The 20252-nt window shown below is 34.3% G+C and overlaps 1 protein-coding gene across 1 annotated transcript in view; it reads left to right on the forward strand.

Moving 5' to 3' along the window:
* sntg1 (syntrophin, gamma 1) overlaps positions 1-20252 on the forward strand; it is a 97666-nt gene that overhangs the window by 11541 nt on the left and 65873 nt on the right. The window contains exon 2 of the mRNA XM_056451185.1: positions 12054-12103. Coding sequence (XP_056307160.1) covers positions 12077-12103 — 27 coding nt within the window. The 5' untranslated portion in view covers positions 12054-12076. The remainder of the gene's footprint in view (positions 1-12053; positions 12104-20252) is intronic.

Raw genomic sequence — 20252 nt, forward strand, 5'->3', positions numbered from 1 at the left:
TACATTGATTTATTGATACATTTTATAACCAATGATTGCAGACATTTTTTGCATAAAAATATTGATAAAGCAATCAGTAATCCCTCTGCATTTGTCTCGTTGAATAGTTTCAGTCTGTGTGAGTTATACAATTGTTTTAACTTAAGGTTCTCTGCTAGTTTCTGCTATTTAGTGCTATTTAGTTTCTGCTCTTAGTCTTAGTTAATGAGACTGAATAGCAGAAAGGACTTCTCAGGACACTTTAAATACAATTTTTGTACACAGTTGAAGTCAGAATTATTAGACCCCCCCCCCCCCCCCCCCACACACCCTTACTTTTTTTATATTTCCCAAATGATGTTTAACAGAGCAAGGAATTTTTCACAGTATGTCTGATTATATTTTTCTTCTGGAGACAGTCTCATATGTTTTATTTTGGCTAGAATAAAAACAGTTTTTAATTTTTTTAAAACTATTTTAAGGTCAAAATTATTAGCCCCTTTAAGCTATATTTGTTTTTCGATAGTCTACAGAACAAACCATTGTTATACAATAGCTTGCCTGATTACCCTAACCTGCCTAGTTAACCTAAGTAACCTAGTTAAGCCTTTAAATGTCACTTTAAGCTGTATAGAAGTGTCTTGAAAAATATATAGTCAAATATTATTTACTGTCATCATGGCAAAGATAAAATAAAGAAATGAGTTATTAAAACTATTATGTTTAGAAATGTGTTGAAAAAAAGCTTCTCTCCGAAAAAAATAAACAGGGAGGCTAATAATTCCGGGGGGCTAATAATTCTGACTTCAACTGTAAGTTTATAACATTATGGCATATTTTAAATGTAAGTGCTCGGCAATATGTCTCTTTGTCTTATGGCAGGAGACATTTAAAGAAGCAATGTTCCAGCATTTTAATGTTCATCTCAGAGAAAAAACGAATGGACTGTCCTTGCACGTGGAATATTAATAAAACAGCCAGTAATCCCTCTATATTTGTTCCACCGAGTGGTTTCAGACGGTGCAAATTAAACGATTGTTCTGATTAAATGAGCTGCTCAGAGAGATGGAAGAGCAGAAGTCATACCTCAGGATGGCTTTCATTTTGTTATTTTGTGCAGCTAAAATTTTTTGATGATTATTTTTTTGATCGCCATCAGAAACATGCCCAGATTTGCAATATCATACTGTGAAAATTACATTTTAGTTTTGTTCTTTTGGTAAAGTAATAAGAAAATCACCATTAATTTGTATATGCATAAGTGTTTGACTCTTCTAAAGCATTAGAATACTAGAATATGTTTACAGATATTTAGGAAACAAGTGAACATACTTGTTTGTCGGAAAACAATGCTAAAATAATTCTCCTTTGAAAATGTGCGTCCTGGCTAACCATTTTCACATTTTTTGGGCTCACCCAAAATACAGCCCTTCTGGTGTGAAGTAGCAGCTAAAATAATAAAGAAAAGATAAACAAATACAAATACTTTTGGTAAGTAACAGAAAAGCCATAACTCGGTTTCAGGTTGATCCTCCAACAAGGGGCTCAATGGATAGGAATTATAAAGGAAATACACTGTATGGAGATACTCTGGTGATTAACCTAAGACTTGATTTAAAAGTATTGGGAAAAATAGACTTGAGTATGTCATCATAAACAATATGTCAGTCCGCAGGTCTCTTTTTCAGATTTTTGTGGCCTAAAATGTTTGATTTTGCTGTGACTTTTCTTAAAATTTGCGGCAATATTTTGTGTTGATTTGCTGTAAAAATACACCACAGACAAAAATCTTCATTATATATATTTTTTATTACTCCTAGTGTCAGACATTGGGTTCTGTAACTTATAAAATAACATTTAATTTCAATATTTCATATGTAACCAAATAAACTCATTAACATATTTATAATAAAACAAATAAAAATAATAAAGTAAATTTAAACTCCTTCACAAGAACCTTTTTTTCATAGCTTCTTGCTATTTGTCAACTTTAGAGCAAAATCCACTGAACTATTGTACAGATAAAAAAGTAAAAGAAGTGTTGTTGTTTTTACATATATAGATAGGTCAATTATAAATAGGGAATAGAGGGATTAAACTGGTTGAATGCCGAGTTACAACTGGTCTGGTTAAATGTTGAGTTACAGAATGTTAAGGTTAATTCTGCCACCTACGATATTGATGTGTGTAAAACAGCTTAGCGAGGGTTGTTTGCATCCACATGGCCTTTTTTTGGGGTAAATCAATGTCGTGAGACATCATAAAAAGCGTCTAGACACAGAATTTGCAAGAAATCCGCGACATTTCAGAAAAAAATTGGCAGTGTTTGCTTAATTTTGCAATAAATTCAGTGATCTCAAAATCCTGGACAGACTGATATCTGACAATGTGCTTTAGATATATTGTGGCTTGTATTTGTAACCCCTATGACAACCGCTCTTCTTCCTCTTCTGTCTTTTTTTCTAAATAATAGAAAAAAGTATTAAATAAAAAGAAAATATGCGTCTCGAGTTGGAATGTATGTTTTTTTTTTGGTCTCTATAACCAGCCCACTGCCTGTTTAACCAATTGTAAATATCTACATGAGGTGGTTTTTAATTTGCAAATAATACAAATATTACAAATGTAAACATTAGCTGATCAGCTTACATTGTAAGGCTCGATCGTCAGGCATGCTCGATCCTGTTTGTGTTGTCAATCTGGCAACCTGCATGTGCATCCAGTCATTGTCGAAGGGAGCGGTTGGAAAAAAACCCCTCTCCAATATTTTTAATTTGGACTGCAATACCTTTTCCCACCATTAGGTCAATCCTACATATTTAAAGGAGACCTATTATGCCCCTTTTTACAAGATGTAAAATAAGTCTCTGAATTCCCTAGAGTGTGTATTCGAAGTTTCAGCTCAAAGTACCATACAGAATACATGTTTTTATAACTCTTTGAAAAAAAGCCACTTTTAGCTTTGATCCAATTTGTGCTATTTTGGTCACTGTCGCTTTAAATTCATATGAGATTATGCTTTTTTCAAAAGGGGTGGAGCTATAAACGAACATATTTATAAACAAGACTAACGTTAATTCTGTGAAAAATTGAAAATGTCAAAAGACGTGTCTAAAAAGAAGGCAGTCATGTGCTTCAAAAATATCATAACAACATAACAAGTCAAATATTTTGGATTGAAAAATTAACTGAACAAGTTCTAAGTCAATGTTGGAGCTTTATTAAAGTGCTAAGAGTTGTCGGCACCTAGCCTAGGGGTTAAGTGTGCCGACATATAGCACCATGGTGCTCACGGCGACGGTTCAAGGTCCTTTGCCAACCCTTTCCCTCACTCTGCTCCCAATAATTACCTGTCTGTAATATCCACTTTCCTAGTAAATTAAAGGTGAAAAACCCCTAAAAAATAATAACAAAAAAGTGCTCAAAGTTTCTTATTAGTAAATTATTTTTTGAATGTATTTTGCTTGTTTTTATATTGTGTCTTATCAAATTATCTTGGTTTATTTAGCTTGATCTCACAAGGAAACATAACTGTTTTACCTTTTGACAGTGTAGTGGCTAGTTCGTTTGAATTCAATGTGTAGTGATATATAAAATTTACGATTTTTATTAAGAGGCGTGGCACCAAGCCCACCCCTAAACCCAACCGTCATTGGGTGTTGAGAAAATTGTACTAAAATGTACCAATGAGAATGTACAAGTTCATACGAATTATCCACTAAATCAAAAGGTTACGAATTGCCGTGTGTTTTTATAGGCACTAGCTATTTTCTATCCACCAATTTTTATGTGCATTTTGGATATGCGCATAGAAATGGATGATGGAAACACCAAGATGTGCATAAATTTAGAAAATGTGCATAAAATACATGAGCATAAACTATGATGGAAACACTTTTAACGAACAAGTTCCAATATGCGCATTAAAAAAGTCATGTGATTTTGTTATGAGAGATCATGCGATGATAAAAATGTGTGTGAATGGACAAACCAGCAGGCTGAGCACACTGTAGAACATCTGAAATGTTGTTTTGGTCATTTTAAAACATGTTAACCATTTCAGCATTAGTGTTATTGTATTATTAATGACCTCCAATGTGTCTGTGCTCCACGTCCCACGCCTTTTAAACGCCACCACATGTTTATCGTGTTTCAGCATTGTCTTCTGAGGAGCAAGTCATTTATTCAATAAAGAAAAGATTCATGCAGCTTCTCCTAATGCAGCAAATTATGTTTTTACTTTTAATATTTGGTGCCATTTAATCAGGAATTGACAACTTTCTTCTCTTTGACTCATTGGATAAAAACGCTGCTTCATTTGCACGTCTTTAATGTGACGTTCCAGTTTTGCACATAGATTTAATTCACATTCATGGATGTAAACATAGCTACTTTCCTTGCATATGGAGTAGTGATAAAGCAGCCAGTAATCTCTTTATATTTGTCCTGCTGAGTGGTTTCGGACTGTGCAAATTATACAATTGTTCTGATTAAATGTGCTCCGCTGGTCATGATTTTAATTAGAGCTGCTCTGGGAGATGCAATAGCAGAAGTGATTCCTCTGGACACTTTTAATCCTACTGTAGTTCTGGTGTACAAGCTGCATTTTCATGCTAAACGACAGGAGCGCTGCGGTCAGATACTGCTGTGTGATTCTTTTTGCTGTATGAATTATTAAAACCTTTATAAAATCGCACCGGAATGACACGGCAGGAAATGCCTCCGGTGATTTATTCTTCCTGTTCAAAGAAGTATCATTGTGTACCAGAAAATGTGAACCTCACTGACACAGACATGTCATATTTCCACCAAACCAAAAGAAAATTCTGTTTTTTTAATGAAATCTGGTGATTTTTGTGGCAAAATTCAAGCATTATTGTTATCATAATGATTATTTGCATTTAAATTTTTTACACATTTGACATAATTATTTAGTAAGGATCAGATGAGAATCACTATTGAATTCTGTCAGGTTCTGGAAGTAAAACAAACAAACAAAAAGATTTATATGATTTTTAACAGATATTTTGTACTTGTTTGCATCAGTCCAACTTATTTTTTTATGTATTTTTGTTTTATTTTTGAAACAATTGTGTTTAATGGGCACTTTACACTGAGGGGTACGATACGGTTCATTTCGTACGCTTTTATGGCCTATTCCACTGTCAAAAGGCACCTAAAAGCGAACCGCACCGTACCACTTTTTGTGTACTCTTTGCAAAGAGTACCTAGCACAACAAAAGCGTACCAAAAGGTAGAGCAAGACACGCAACTGAACTCTATTGGTTTTCAGAGATACATCACTCACTCATGCAACAAGCCAGAATGAAAACAAAGTGAGTGAAATTTTTAAAAACACAGCCGAGACATTACACCGTAATGATATATACATATAATAATGAGTCATGGTCGACCCGAGCTCAAACAAACCTTGTCGTTGTCTTGATGAACAGCCACAAAGCCAAGAAGAAGAGCCGAACTACCCTGTGCCCCGTAGTTGTTTACAAGGCTGTCTAATGCGCGAGCGGTTTCGCTTTCTCGTGTACGTTCGCTGCACGTCTATATTTGAAATAAGGAACTTCTTGAGTTGATGATAATAACGTGTGCGTGATTATTGAAGTGCTTCTAACATCCGATCCTTTCAGAAATGAACAAACACGAGAGTGAAGCGCGAAAAAACAAAGGAGACGCCCGAAAAACAAAGAAGCGAATGATTCTTTCAGCAACCTAAAACATGAACAAACTGCCTTGTTTAACTGTTATCATCACCTTATGGACTATTATGAACTCGGGAATGACAGAATTACTTTCCAGTAGAGGCTACATGTGCTGGTGAACATTAAAAGATGTAGATGAGAGGTTTGCACTGACCGTGGGCTATATTTTGTGTTGTTTTTGAACCCAAATAAGGACTAAATGTATGTTGTGTGTAGTTTTTTCTGTAATTGGTAACATATCGGAGACTGTAAAGGTCTGTATGTGTTCATATATGTTGCATTTATTTATTTTATATAATTACAGACGTTACAGTAGGCTATTTCGCACTGTCATTGATCTGCAGTTACAATCAAATCATATTCTTAGAAAGGTTAGTAATGAACTATTAAACACAAGTATTTATGTGTTTAAAGCATCTGTTTTGTGAGAAGTGCTTCTCATATGATATGTAAATGACCTGTACAGCTTTACTTTGACATTTCCCCAAGCAAGATTGACGTTGACTGAAACTTTCTGTCGTACACTACGCCCACTAAAAGAGTATTATTGGTACCCTTTTAGCAGTGGACACGCAAGCCTGATAAAGGTGACCCGTACCGACCCATACTGTACTGTACTGTACCACTCAGTGGAAACAGACCATAATAGCCAGTGTTCTCTTGTGCAGAAAAACTACATTACCCACAATGCTTCTGATTGGTGGAAAGTTCTGTAAAACAATGTGTGCCAGAAGAGACGTTTAGCTCCGCCTCTATGTTAATGCAAATGATGTTATTGAGTATCAAAATACTATTTAGCCTTGGAAAAATGAGATTACTTGAAAATTCTTATAGTTTCTCTGGATTATTAGATATGGTTTGTGTAAAATGTTAATATTGTTTTAATCTATAATGTTTCGATAACATTTCTTAAAAATTTAAGAGTGTTGCCTTAAAATAAATATATACATGTCTGAAAACATAGCACCTTTTTACTTCTAATTCAATTCAAGTTTAATTGTTTAGCGCTTTTTACAATAGTTATTGTTTCAAAGCAGCTTTACAAAAGGTGCACATTATTACATTACAGTCAAATATAAATTATTATATATAAACATTCAATTTTATTTTAGAAAACCTGCAGTTTTTATTATATAGGAGATTTCTGTGTGTACATGTTTAATGAAAAGTATTTGTGTATTAAGTGTATGTGTTGTCCTCGAAGTTCTCGATGGTTGGCATCGTCTCTTTACAGGTCTTGGATCCCATCAATGGCCATCCCCAGGTGGAAATAGTAAACAAATAAAATAATTAGCGTAGCTGCTGTTCATAATCCATTTGAACAAGAGATATTAAATGTCAATGAAGTGCTAGAAATGAAAATAGATACACATAGAAACAAACATATAAAACATAGAAGTATTTCTATCAAAATGTCCGGTGCATTAAGACAGGAGGAGTGTGTCCTACAGGTGGTTTGTCAAACCCACTCAACTGCATGGAGCACACTCACGCATCACACCATTATGTGATGCATTGTGTGTATGCTTTACTAAACAGATAGTTCTTTAATCTAGTTTTAAACTGAGAAAGTGTGCTTGAGCCTCGAACATTATCAAGAAGTCTATTCCAGAGTTTAGGAGCCATAAATGAGAAGGCTTGACCTCCTTTAGTAGACTTCATTTTGTAAAATAATGAATTAAGTAACACAATTTTTATTTTAAATTAGGAAGAAATATTATGAGCTGTTTAAAGAATTAAACAACAATTGCATTTTACTCCAACACATAACTATATATCATGAATCAAAATAATCATGTGATCTCTTCATTATTTTCCATAACAGCAGATGCATATTTAGCAATACATTTGAAATGCATTTCTTCTGATACCACCGCTTTAAAAGAATAGTTTGATAATTCTCTAAAATTGTTCATTTAATTGTGTAATTTGCTATTCTTCTTGGGATTGTAGTTGATTCCCTCAGTAAAGCTCTTAAATTCACAGTCCTGTAGATTATATTTTTGTCCTTATCTCTGATTTCCTTTGTTTTAAATCAGTTTGTTATACTGTGAGGTTCATAGTTATTGTTTGGTGAAATACATAGTGTACTTTAACCCTTTATCTTGGACTAAGCATATTTAAAAAAAATTTGGTTAAATGGTGTTTAGGGATGTACAGTATATCAATGATCATATCGATATCGGCCGATATATGTTTTTAAAATAAATTTATCGTTATTGGTCTGACAACAAAATTAGGATGATATCTTTAAGCTGGTAAATAGTATATTATTTACGCTGGTTGAACCACTTTATGTGGGTTATCGGTCATCGATATCCATCAAAAATTCCATATCGGTGCATCAGTAATGGGTTTTCTGATACCACTCTAAGCAAGGAAATTGCTTTAACGTTAACCAATGCCCAAAAGGTCAGCTCTTCAGTTATTATGCCTGTTAAAGAATTAGAAAAAGACTGTTTAAAAGTCATTATGGGGAAAATGAATAGGAAAATACTTCTGGAGCCAGCTCTGCTGAAAGGTGTACAGACACTAATGCACTTTATGTAAGTATTACAAAATAAATGATGTCAAAATGTCCAAATACATTATGGTAATGAGAGAGACGTCTGCTTCGCTTGAATGGAAGAATTGTCAAAGCAATAATAACAACTTTTGCCATGGAACATGATGTTTTGTGACATTTCCATGACTTTATTAAGAATCTAAACATTGCTTTTTCTTGTAGATTTGTATAATTATTTACAACTTTATGAGTTCTATACATTTTATAATTCTATGTGGCCCTGGACCACAAAACCAGCCATAAGTATAATATTTTTGGAAATTTAGATGTTTGCATTATCTAAAAGCCGAACAAATAAGCTTTCAATTATTGCAAATTTTTGAAAATATTTGAAAATCCAGAATCTGAGTGTTCGCAAAAATCTAAACATTGAGAAAATCACCTTTAAAGTTGTCTAAATTAATTCCTGAGCAATGCATATTACTAATCCAATACTTTGTTTTGATATGTTTATGGATAGAAATTGTTTTAAAGACTATAGAGTACACAAGACATGTCACTCGTATAGTCTGGAATGGGGAAAAGTGTAATGGTCAATATGGCAAATGAAGCGCCACCTCCGAGTACAGGAGCCAATCATTGACCGCTATAGACTGACATTTCTGCAGGGGAGAAACTAAGACCAAACGTGTGCTTTAACGACAGTTTATGTGGTCAACAAACGCACTGGAATCTCAGCGAATACTTGTTTCACAGACATAAGAAATATATTCAAATAAAGCTTGAAAACTGTACTTTTAAAATGAACCAACTACACTTGAAACAAAAGTTTTTTAGTTTTGTAATCTGTATCAAACAAACATGAGGTACAGTCCATCCTGTCAAAAGCACATCACATGACAGCAACAACTCAAACGCCCACAAACTTGTAAACAAAAAGTCGCTATCATTTCTGGATGAGATTCACCATCAAAACTAAGTTGTGGATTACTTCAGAAGAGCAGCGAGATCTGAAAAAGCATTATTTTGGGATTATAATGGGTAGAACGGCCATGAATGAGGTCGGTGTCGTGATCTTGTTCCTTTCTGAGTGTGCATGTGCATTAGCTCGGGCAACCTGAAAAAAATGCTGATTTTGTTTGATTTGAACATTTAGAAACGAAACTTGTGAGACAATTGTTACTTAATTTTATTGGTGATTCTAAATATGTAATGTAATCGGCTTGGCAAACAGGTTTGGAGAATTTGAGAAGTTTCCACATTCAGGCAGAATGCCCAAGCTTACTGGCCGAGAGGCGTTTCAAAAATGGCCGCCGAGTGAATTGACGTGTCTTAAAAGGACTTTAATTGTATTTAGACTTTTGGCATGAAATAAAAATCTATTATTTTGACTCATACACTGTATTTTTGGCAATTCCACACAAAAATGGCTGGTTTTGTGGTCCAGGGTCGACCATATATAAGTCATAATTCTGCATCAGCATGCGTCTTACGTTGTGTATTACTTTAGAAGTAGGCATGGGACGATAACCGTTTTTATCGTTTACCGCAGTTTAGAAAATTTCTGCTATACCGTTCCTGTGGTATAGCTAAGATTATTTATTTACGGATCTCCAGCAGAAAATATGTCCAAAAATGCCATTTTTAATTGTGAAGAAATCTGTGTTTTTGAAACTAATGAAGAAAGCAGAAGTCAATTATTCATTTTAATTATTTAGCCTGACGTGCACTGTAAAAAATGCAGGGTTCCACACAATTCATTCATGTTGACCCAACACAAATCGATTAAGTTAACTTAACATTTTTAACAAATTTATGTGGATTCAACATAAAAACATTCCCAATGAAATCTCAAGAATTGTGTTGTTTCAGCTCATTTTAAATAAGTAGTTTGAACGAGCAAAAAAAGGTATTTTTTTGAGTGTGTTTACTGCTCCAAAATATTTCAAATGTTTCTCAAAATAAAATATATTGTGTCTAACAAAGAAAAATGTTTGAGTTTTTTTACCCAGATATTAAAAGGAATATATTTTAGAGCAGTAATCACAATACCATAAAACCATGAACCATACCATCAGAATCTTATACCGGTCCATGCCTATTTAGAAGAGCAGCGCGATCTGACAAAGCATTATTTGGAGGATGATAATGTGTAGAGGCAACGCAGTGGCACAGTAGGTAGTGCTGTCAACTCACAGCAAGAAGGTCGCTGGTTCGAGCCTCGGCTGGGTCAATTGCCGTTTCTGTGTGGAGCTTGCATGTTCTCCCTGCGTTCGCCTGGGTTTCCTCCGGGTGCTCCGTTTTCCCCCACAGTCCAAAGACATGCGGTACAGGTGAATTGGGTTGGCTAAATTGTCCGTAGTGTACGAGTGTGAATGAGAGTGTATGGATGTTTCCCAGAGATGGGTTGCAGCTGGAAGGGCATCCGCTGCAAAAAACATGTGCTGGACAAGTTGGCGGTTCATTCCGCTGTGGCCACCCCGTATTAATAAAGGGACTAAGCCGAAAAGAAAATGAATGAATAATGTGTAGAACGCCATGAATGAGGTCGTTGTCGTGATCTCGTTCCTTTCAAGTGAGCATGTGCGTTAGCTCGGGCAACCTGAAAAATGCTGATTTAGTTTGGTTCGAACATTTAGAAATGAAACTTACAAGAAAGTTGATGTCTAATTGTATTCGTGATTCCAAAATGTAATGTAATCGTAAGCTTAGCTAACAGTTTTGGAGAATTTGATGTTTCCCCATTCAGACAGAATGCACAAGCATACTGCCCGAGTGGCGTTTTAAAGATGATCGCCGAGTGAAATGACTTGCCTTAAAGGGACTTTGATTGTATTTAGACTTTTGCCATAAAATAAAAATCAATTAGGCAAAAAATAAAATAAAATAAAAATAGGCAGTAATTATTTTTTTGTAAAACACCAAGAAAATAGCATTTTATTTATGTACTTTGAAGGCTGATGAAATACTGTATAAGAGATCATTAACTTAATAAATTATTTCTCTTTTTTCTTTACTGAATTTTACCTTAAATACCTTAAATTTAGACTTTTGGCATTAAAATAAAAATCAATTATTTTGACTCATACAATGTATTTTTGGCTATTCCAAACAAAACTGACAGGTTTTGTGGTCCAGGGTCGGCTATATATGAGTCATAATTCTGCATCAGTATGCGTCTTACATTTTCATAAACAAAGATGTCATTAACACTTGTTGGTTTAATAAAAATAACACCAGTCCTGTCCACAGTGTGTGCTTGTGTCTGATATTCTTACTGCACAATAAAGCGTTCAAGCAGACCGTGTACAGCAAACCAGAAATGGTGTTGAATGTTCCGAGACCACCCCAAACAGGCTGATATATTGTTTGACAATAACTCTCACTGAATTATTTAGTAGGCCTCCGAGCAAACGTGAAATGCCACATTTGCATTCGTATTCAGACGTGGTTGTTACTTTCCGCTCACTTAATCTGTTCTGCCATCCACATGTTAGCAAACTAAAAATACAGCGCTTTGAGAAGTTTCCAGAAAAAAGCGTTGTTGTTTTTTTCAAAGAGCGTGGCATGATGTCTCCTCCTTCTGCATCTGCTGTTGTTATTTGTCAAAACAAATTTGCTGTGAAGAGTTCTGATTACATTTCTGCACATCTGAGTGTGCTTTCATGCAAGACAAAGTTGTGCATTTCCTGCACGGAGCAACCAGTGATTCATTTCAAATGCATCTTCATTTGTCTGTAATGATTTTTCATGGCAAACAACATTTATCATTGAAGGTCAATATCATTTAGCTTTTTGCTAATGCAACTGGTCTTAATTACATGATGTTTTCTTCTTCTTTGCTTTCGAAGGGCTGTCTCCCTGACCTTAGCACATGGATTTCAAGACTTCAAATGAAGAGGTATGTGAAACAAATAGGCAGCATATATATATATATATATATATATATATATATATATATATATATATATATATATATATATATATATATATATATATATATATATATATATATATATATATATATATATATATATATAAGGGGTGTAACAGTTTACAAAAATCACAGTTCGGTTGGGTTGGATACAGCAAAAAAGAAAAAAACCTGGGGATTTCTCTGATTTCAATTATTTAATGTATTAAAACTAATATCATAAGAGTATGATCTTGTTTTTTTCTTTTACTTTAAACAGTGATAGAGCTATACTTCTGGGGTTTCTGCTTAGCAGCAAATAAAACAAATCCTTTTTATACTCAACCAAAAAGCTGCTTATAAAAACATAAATGTAATATTGTAGTAGTTAAACAAATAAAAACAAAAGAACAATTTAGTTTTTATATGGAACTCAGTTTATATCTATTTTTAAGTATTTTTTGTTCACCTTTTCTTCAGACAGCACAGATCTGCTTGATTTGACTGTCACCTGCTATTTTAGTGGATCTGAAAGCATGAATTATCTGACTAAAATGGGCTTGTGAAGGAATAATGTAACGGGGCTCTATTACATGTAACATTTTTTTGAAACCTGAAATTTCCACTACCGATTAAGGTCATATGCACAGCTATAAGTGTACCGATCGCCTCTGTGAGTTGTTTTGCCCTGTTCAAATCTGTAAGAATGTCTGAATGCTGCATAGTTGCATGTAGTGCGTGTATTTCCAGTTTTCGTCTAATTCCAGTTAGTGATTCCGTGATGTCAGTGTAAATGAGTTGACATGCTCAAATATTACCACTAAAATTGCTTACTGTCATAGCCGATGTCATTGTTTTTTTTCCACCACTCTCTTGCCATCACCCTCCCAAACGCCAGACCCGCTGTTGGTTAAAGGTGGATTACATTAACATTACTAACCATTTTGCGAGCTAGTGCAGCGTGTGCCTGACTGGAGTAGTGTTTGTTTGGAGGTGGACGGGGAAGGCAGCATGTTGCCTGTCACGTAATTTAGGATGCCTTGTTGAGCGTTGTTGCACTGAAAACATTATATTTTGTGCACTTATTCTCTTTTATCTTGTTAGATATTAGTTTAAATCGTTGGGTTTGTAATGCATACTGAACTGAAAGTTTCGTACCGAACGGTTCAATATGAATACGCATATCGTTACATATATATATATATATATATATATAAATGTAGTTTAAGTCTGAATCTTATTTTCTTTTTTAAATATTTCTCAAATAATGTTTAACAGAGCAAGGAAATTTTCACAGTATTTCTGACAATATTATTTCTTCTGGAGAAAGTCTTATTTGTTTTATTTCGGCTTGAATAAAAGCAGTTTTAATTTTTTTTATGAGCCATTTTAAGGTCAAAATTACATTTTTAAACATGCACTGAATGATTGTTTCCCAGTACCGGGTCGCAGCTGGAAGGGCTAGTTGGCGGGGAATAGTTGGCGGTTCATTCTGCTGCTCTTGATAAATAAAGGACTAAGCTGAAGAAAAATGAATGAATAATTAATAATGATATTTAAAACTAATACATTTAATTATAAATCAAAGCCAGTGAATATGTCGTCTTGTGTGCAAAAATGGTTTAAATGGATGAATTGATGACAATACTTATTATAACAATTTTTCTCATGTTTGAAAGTGAAAATATATCATCATATCAACCCATGTCTTGCTTTCTACAATGAAACACTGATTCAGATAAAGAGTCCTCCTGTTACTTGTTGCAGACACCTTTCAGCTTTATTTGTTGAGCAAAACTCTATCCAAATAAAGGCCGGGTGAAGCTGTTGAGGGAGGCAGGAATGCATCGATCAAATAAATGGATTTGTTGACTTTCCACAGAGGAACAAAGATGTTAGGGCAAAAACGATTGCTTTAATTCTCCTGTCGGCAGACGAGGAAACAAAGTTATTCAACAGACAACAGATTCACTCTATAGAGCTTCATTCTGGGAAACACTTGACAGCAATAACTCTGTCTGATCAGACTGAGGATTATGATCTATTGGAGAAAGTGTAGCCACATTTGGCTAAATGCTCTACTGTGAAATGTAATCCAGTTCTGTTAAGATTTAGATCAGTGATTGAGTGATTAATCAATATATGGCTATTTTTTGTACATTATCATATACACTCACTGGCCACTTTATTAGGTACACCTTACTAGTAGGTTGGACCCGCTTTTGCCAGAACTGCTTTAATCCTTCGTGGCATAGATTCAACAAGGTGCTGAAAATATTCCTGAGATTTTGGTTCATATTGACATGATAGCATCACGCAGTTGCCGCAGATTTGTCAGCTGCACATCCATGATGCAAATCTCTCATTCCACCACACCCCAAAGGTGCTCTATTGGATTGAGCTCTGGTGACTGTGGAGGCCATTTGAGTACAGTGAACTCATTGTCATGTTCAAGAAACCAGTCTGAGATGATTTACGCTTTATGACATGGTGCGTTATCCTGCTGGAAGTAGCCATCAGAAGATGGGTACACTGTGGTCATAAAGAGATGGACATGGTCAGCAACAATACTCAGGTGGGGTTGATATGATGCACAATTTGTACTAATGGGCCCAAAATGTGCAAAGAAAATATTCCCCACACCATTACACCCCCACCACCAGCCTGAACCGTTGATACAAAACAGGATGGATTCATGCTTTCATGTTCTTGATGCCAAATTCTGACTCTACCATCCAAATGTTGCAGCAGAAATCGAGACTCATCAGACCAGACAATGTTTGTCCAATCTTCTATTGTCCAGTTTTGATGAGCCTGTGTGAATTGTAGTCTCAGTTTCCTGTTCTTAGCTGACAAGAGTGGCACCCGGTGTGGTCTTCTGCTGCTGTAGCCCATCCGCCTCAAGGTTGGACATGTTGTGCATTCAGAGATGCTCTTCGGCAGACCTCTGTTGCCTTTCTATCAGCTGGAACCAGTCTGGCCATTCTCCTCTAACCTCTGGCATCAACAAAGCATTTGCACCCACAGAACTGTCGCTCACTGGATATTTTCTCTTTTTCAGACCATTCTCTGTAAGCCCTAGAGTTGGTTGTGCGTGAAAATCCCAGTAGATCAGCAGTTTCTGAGTACTCAGACCAGCCCGTCTGGCAACAACAACCATGTCACGTTCAAAGTCACTTAAATCACCTTTCTTCTCCATCCTGATGCTCGGTTTAAACTGCAGCAGATCGTCTTGAACATGTCTACATGCCTAAATGCATTGAGGTTCTGCCATGTGATTGGCTGATTAGAAATTTGCGTTAAAGAGCAGTTGGACAGGTGTACCTAATAAAGTGGCTGATGAGTGTCCAGTTGAAAAAAAAATCATTATGTCCTCCAGTATTTCCGATTATATCTTTCTTCTATAGAAAGCCTTATGTTTAGACTGGAATAATATGTAAATTTGTTTTATTTTTTTTGATTAGCTACAGAATAAACGACTGTTGTCCAATGGCTTGCCTAATTAACCTAACCAAGTTAACCCATTTAAGACTTTAAACTGCACTTTAAGCTGAATACTTAAAAAATAACCAATAAAATATTATGTGCTGTCATCCTGGCAAAGACATTTTCTTTTTGTTTTAAATATGTATATAAATTAAACAGCGTTTGATTTTGATTGGTTAACAGCACCTTCCAGTGATCAGAAATGTCCTCTTTGTCCATTTCAACACTGTAATGTAAATCAATCCAGAAACTGAAATGATAAAACAATTTAATGTTTTTTTTTGTGTGTTAAAAATAACACATTGTTAAGTGAGATTCATTTCATTTATTTTATTGCCACCCACACAATGAGCACAGTTATACACACATAATAATACAGAATCAACAGTGGAAATTAACCCTCTACTGCACGCATTATGATAGATCTATTAAAAACAATATTTGACTGTTTTTCTTTTCTTAAAATTGCTTAACTTGAAGTGCTGTAAAAAGTTTTGGAAAAAAACCTTTTAAGGTACTTTATGATATGTTGCCATATGGCAACAACATCCAACAGTGGATCTAACTTAGAACTTTAAATTTAAAACTTTCTTTATAATTAATAATTTAGTTGTTTGAAATGATTTAGTTAATGTTGCAGTATTATAAGCTTTAACACAGAACTTATAAATGACACCTGTCATACTGATATTCCAACAGATTTCATTTATTCTATTCTTTTTTTTGCTGAATATTATTGAAAACAATCATAATATTGCATTATCATGGATACAACATACAGTAATTATAAATATTTTCTCCAGTAAATATTATAATAAATAACAAGTCTAGTATATCCAGATGCATCAGAATAATGTAGCTACTAGCTAACAGTGTTTATATATTATACTATATACTATACTACGCCTCATCTCATCTGCCTCTGAGCTAACTTACTTGAACTGTTTCCATCACTGCTCTTATCAAATGTCCAGTCTGCATCATTCTCATGGTCAGTAAAACCCATCTCTTCCTCACTTTCATCTGCAGGAAGAGCCAGTTCTGTCCTTTTCTTCTTTCACTTACTATAGAACATGGTGGTGCTTGCTAATACACTCTTCCCTGTATTCATATCTATTCAAAAGTAGTATTGCCATTAAAACTAGATTTAATTCATTACGCAAATGTCATTAACATGCAAGTAATCAACATTATATTACCAGCATTTATGTTGTTATTGTGACAACTTAAAAGTTCACAGCTGGTCTTGGTAGCTAGCTAACCCATTGAATTATGGCATGCTCCACTATTGCAGTGTTGCCATTTGGCAACACACACATTTGATCGATTTACAAAAAACTAATTTGATTAAAAAAATTTGAGTTGTGAATATGTCATCATAACTTACTGACATAATTTGATCCTTTGTTTTTATTTGTTTTTATTGACGTTTACATTTGCATTCAGAGACTACTCACAGTAAACGCCAGCCTGTCAGAAATCCCGCTAAAGAAAAACACAGCATGTCATGTGACTTAACCAAAGCACATCATTGGCTACACCAAGGTCTTCTCTTTCCAACAACAACAAAAAAATCAATGTAGGTCTTAAAGAATCAGTGGCAGGGAAATGAACTTAAATATCATGGCAACACCATGCGGTAGAGGGTTAAAAAGATTAATTTAAGGAATGAATGTTCTTAAAGGGATAGTTCACACAAAAAAAAATAATTCTGAAGATATTTTGAAGAATGTTGGACAGCTGAAATCATTGACTTACATAGTATTTGTTTTTCCTATGCATGTCAGTGGTTACAGGTTTCCAGCATTCTTCAAAATATCTTCGCTTGCATTCAACAGAACAATAGAAACTCAAGGAATAAGTCAAGGGCGAGTACATGATGACAGAATTGTCATTTTCGAGTGCTATTAATTAATATCCTTCAAAATTATTATGTATAAAACTTTTTTAATGAAGTTCTGCACGTGCAGAGGTTATAAAAATTTATTTGGTAGATATGCTTACATACAAATAGAGAGACCCATGACAAAACAAATTCTGTATAAATAGATACAGGGTTGGGGAAGTTACTTTAAAAAGTAATATAATACAATCTTACATTGCTCATTTAAATATACCTAAAAGTTCTAAAAGTGTTTTTATTTACTTAAAAAGGGAAATGCATTGCAGTACAATTGTGTACAATCTCTGAGCTGAGCATGCTTGTTTGTTTAAATAATGTTTTTGTATATATACAGTTGAAGTCAGAATTATTAGCCCCCTGAATTATTAGCCCCCCTGTTTATTTTTCCCCCAATTTCTGTCTAACGGAGAGCAAATATTTTCAACACATTTATAAACATAGTAGCTTTAATAACTCAGTTCTAATAACTGATTTATTTTATCTTTACCATGATGACAGTATATACTATTTTACTAGATACTTTTCAAGACACTTCTATACAGCTTAAAGTGACATTTAAAGGCTTAACTAGGTTAATTAGGTTAGCTAGGCAGGTTAGGGTAATTAGGCAAGGTATTGCATAATGATGGTTTGTTCTGTAGACTATTGAAAAAAAAAAAAAAAACTTAAAGGGGCTAATAATATTGACCTTAAAATGAGTTTCAAAAAATTAAAAACTGCTTTTATTCTAGCCGAAATAAAACAAGTAAGACTTTCTCCAGAAGAAAAAATATTATCAGACCTACTGTGAAAATTTCCTTGCTCTGTTAAACGTCATTTGGGAAATATTTAAAAAAAGGAAGAAAAAAATCAAAGGGGGGCTAATAATTCTGACTTCAAGTGTGTATATTATCACATTTAACCACAGTAAGTCTCATGTTTACACATCGTACATAACACATCTGCACTTACTCCTCAACATAAGGACAGGAAAGTAGCTGCATTACTTTTTTGAAAAGGCAGCTCTGATATCTTCATGCAAAATAAAATGTAATTTACTAAGTAAGTTACTTGAAAAGGCTGATTACATAGCTTGTGTTACTTCTTATAACACTGCAAACAGATAAACACCAACAATAACTGATTTTGAAAGATAATCCAATGTTCTCATGTGCTTTAGAAATGCAGCTTGTGTTAGTCGTGAATTATTGTGAAAATGACATTGTCCGATTTAACCGATTTCTCACAGGCAAATTACATCAACTCAAAGCAATATTGAACTCCGTGCATTTACTTAATCGGTGGCCTCGATCACTTTTGCTCGGATTTATTCTGTGATAATTACAGATTGACTGTGCTTTACGTCCTATGCATCATCATCTATCGACCACCGAGGGATATTGATCGTCCGCTCGACTGGTCTGGTTTGTTTCCCCCCTCAGTATGTTAAAATTCAAGACATTCAGCGGGTCCTCCATTATACTGATGCGCTTTGGGATGGGATGCAGGACTACTATGAATGCAGAGAGCACAGATTTAATAGCTTTTGGGCTGAGAAATGGGGACACGGACGAGCGCTTATGTGTGGAAGATTAATGAGCGCTCCGAGGAAGAAAGTCTCGTGTATATAGACAGAAGTGTTTCTATCTGTTTACAAACACAGCTGTGCCATTTTTTTTTAAATATAAATATGAAGTCAACACAGTGTGGTCAGCTTTTTTTTTCTTTTTCTTTTTTTTTTTGTACAAAAATATATTTTTAATGACGTTATAATTGCGTTTGAGTGTTTTTTTATGAAGTCAGAAAGCAGGTCTAAAGTCCAGCACAGAGGCAGAACCGCAGAACCGCAGAACCACACACGTTTCAGGCACACACAATCTAGCACACACGATTTAGGCAAACCATATATGGTAACTTAACTCAGCATTATCGCCACCTATTGAATTTCACAAATATGGTTTCCCATTTCAGTCATTATTATTATTATTATATCAAAACGATCATTTTAACATCTCTGCAGTTTCTGAACTAAATTATGTAAATGAAAATAATTGGTTAAAGACACTTATGACTTTATTCACGTGTCCACATACACAAAAAAACGTCAGACCGTCTAATTGTAGGATTAAGTGTAAAAAACTAATTCTGGACCTTAATATTATCATACTTGGTTAAAATCACTTTGTTGTAAAATATAAAAAGCAAACAATAATGTGTCACATTAAAATTAATTACTATAGTTAATCATTTAAACAATATATAAGATAGTTATAAACTGATTATCTTAACTGATTATCTGATTATAAACTAATATATTTTAATAAACTGTCACAGCTGTTAATTATTCATATATATTTACTTATTATTAGTATTTTTTTCATTAATTATTAATAGTTAATTTGTTTCTATTGCTACATTTTGGTTTAAAAACAATATGTTGCTTACTATAAATTAAGCCTACTACAGTATTTAATGTGGGAAATCATTAATTAAAAAGTTATTCGAAAATTAAGCAAATACACACTATTAAATTGCTTGAGTAAAATATTAATATAGTGTTATACATTTATTACATTTAAAATGTATTATTGCCTATATTAACTTGCAATTATTTCCTTCATTATGAATGAATCCATTATATAAAATAAACCTGTCCAATTTAGATCTTTCAGCAAGGCCAGCAAACGAGCATCTACGATATGTGAAGTTTTCAAACTAATTTCGAGAGGAGCATGTGATATGATTGACTGCAGCTGGCCACTCATCTAC

The sequence above is a fragment of the Danio aesculapii genome, chromosome 24 (assembly GCF_903798145.1).
Source record: "Danio aesculapii chromosome 24, fDanAes4.1, whole genome shotgun sequence".
Classification (NCBI taxonomy): Eukaryota; Metazoa; Chordata; class Actinopteri; order Cypriniformes; family Danionidae; genus Danio; species Danio aesculapii.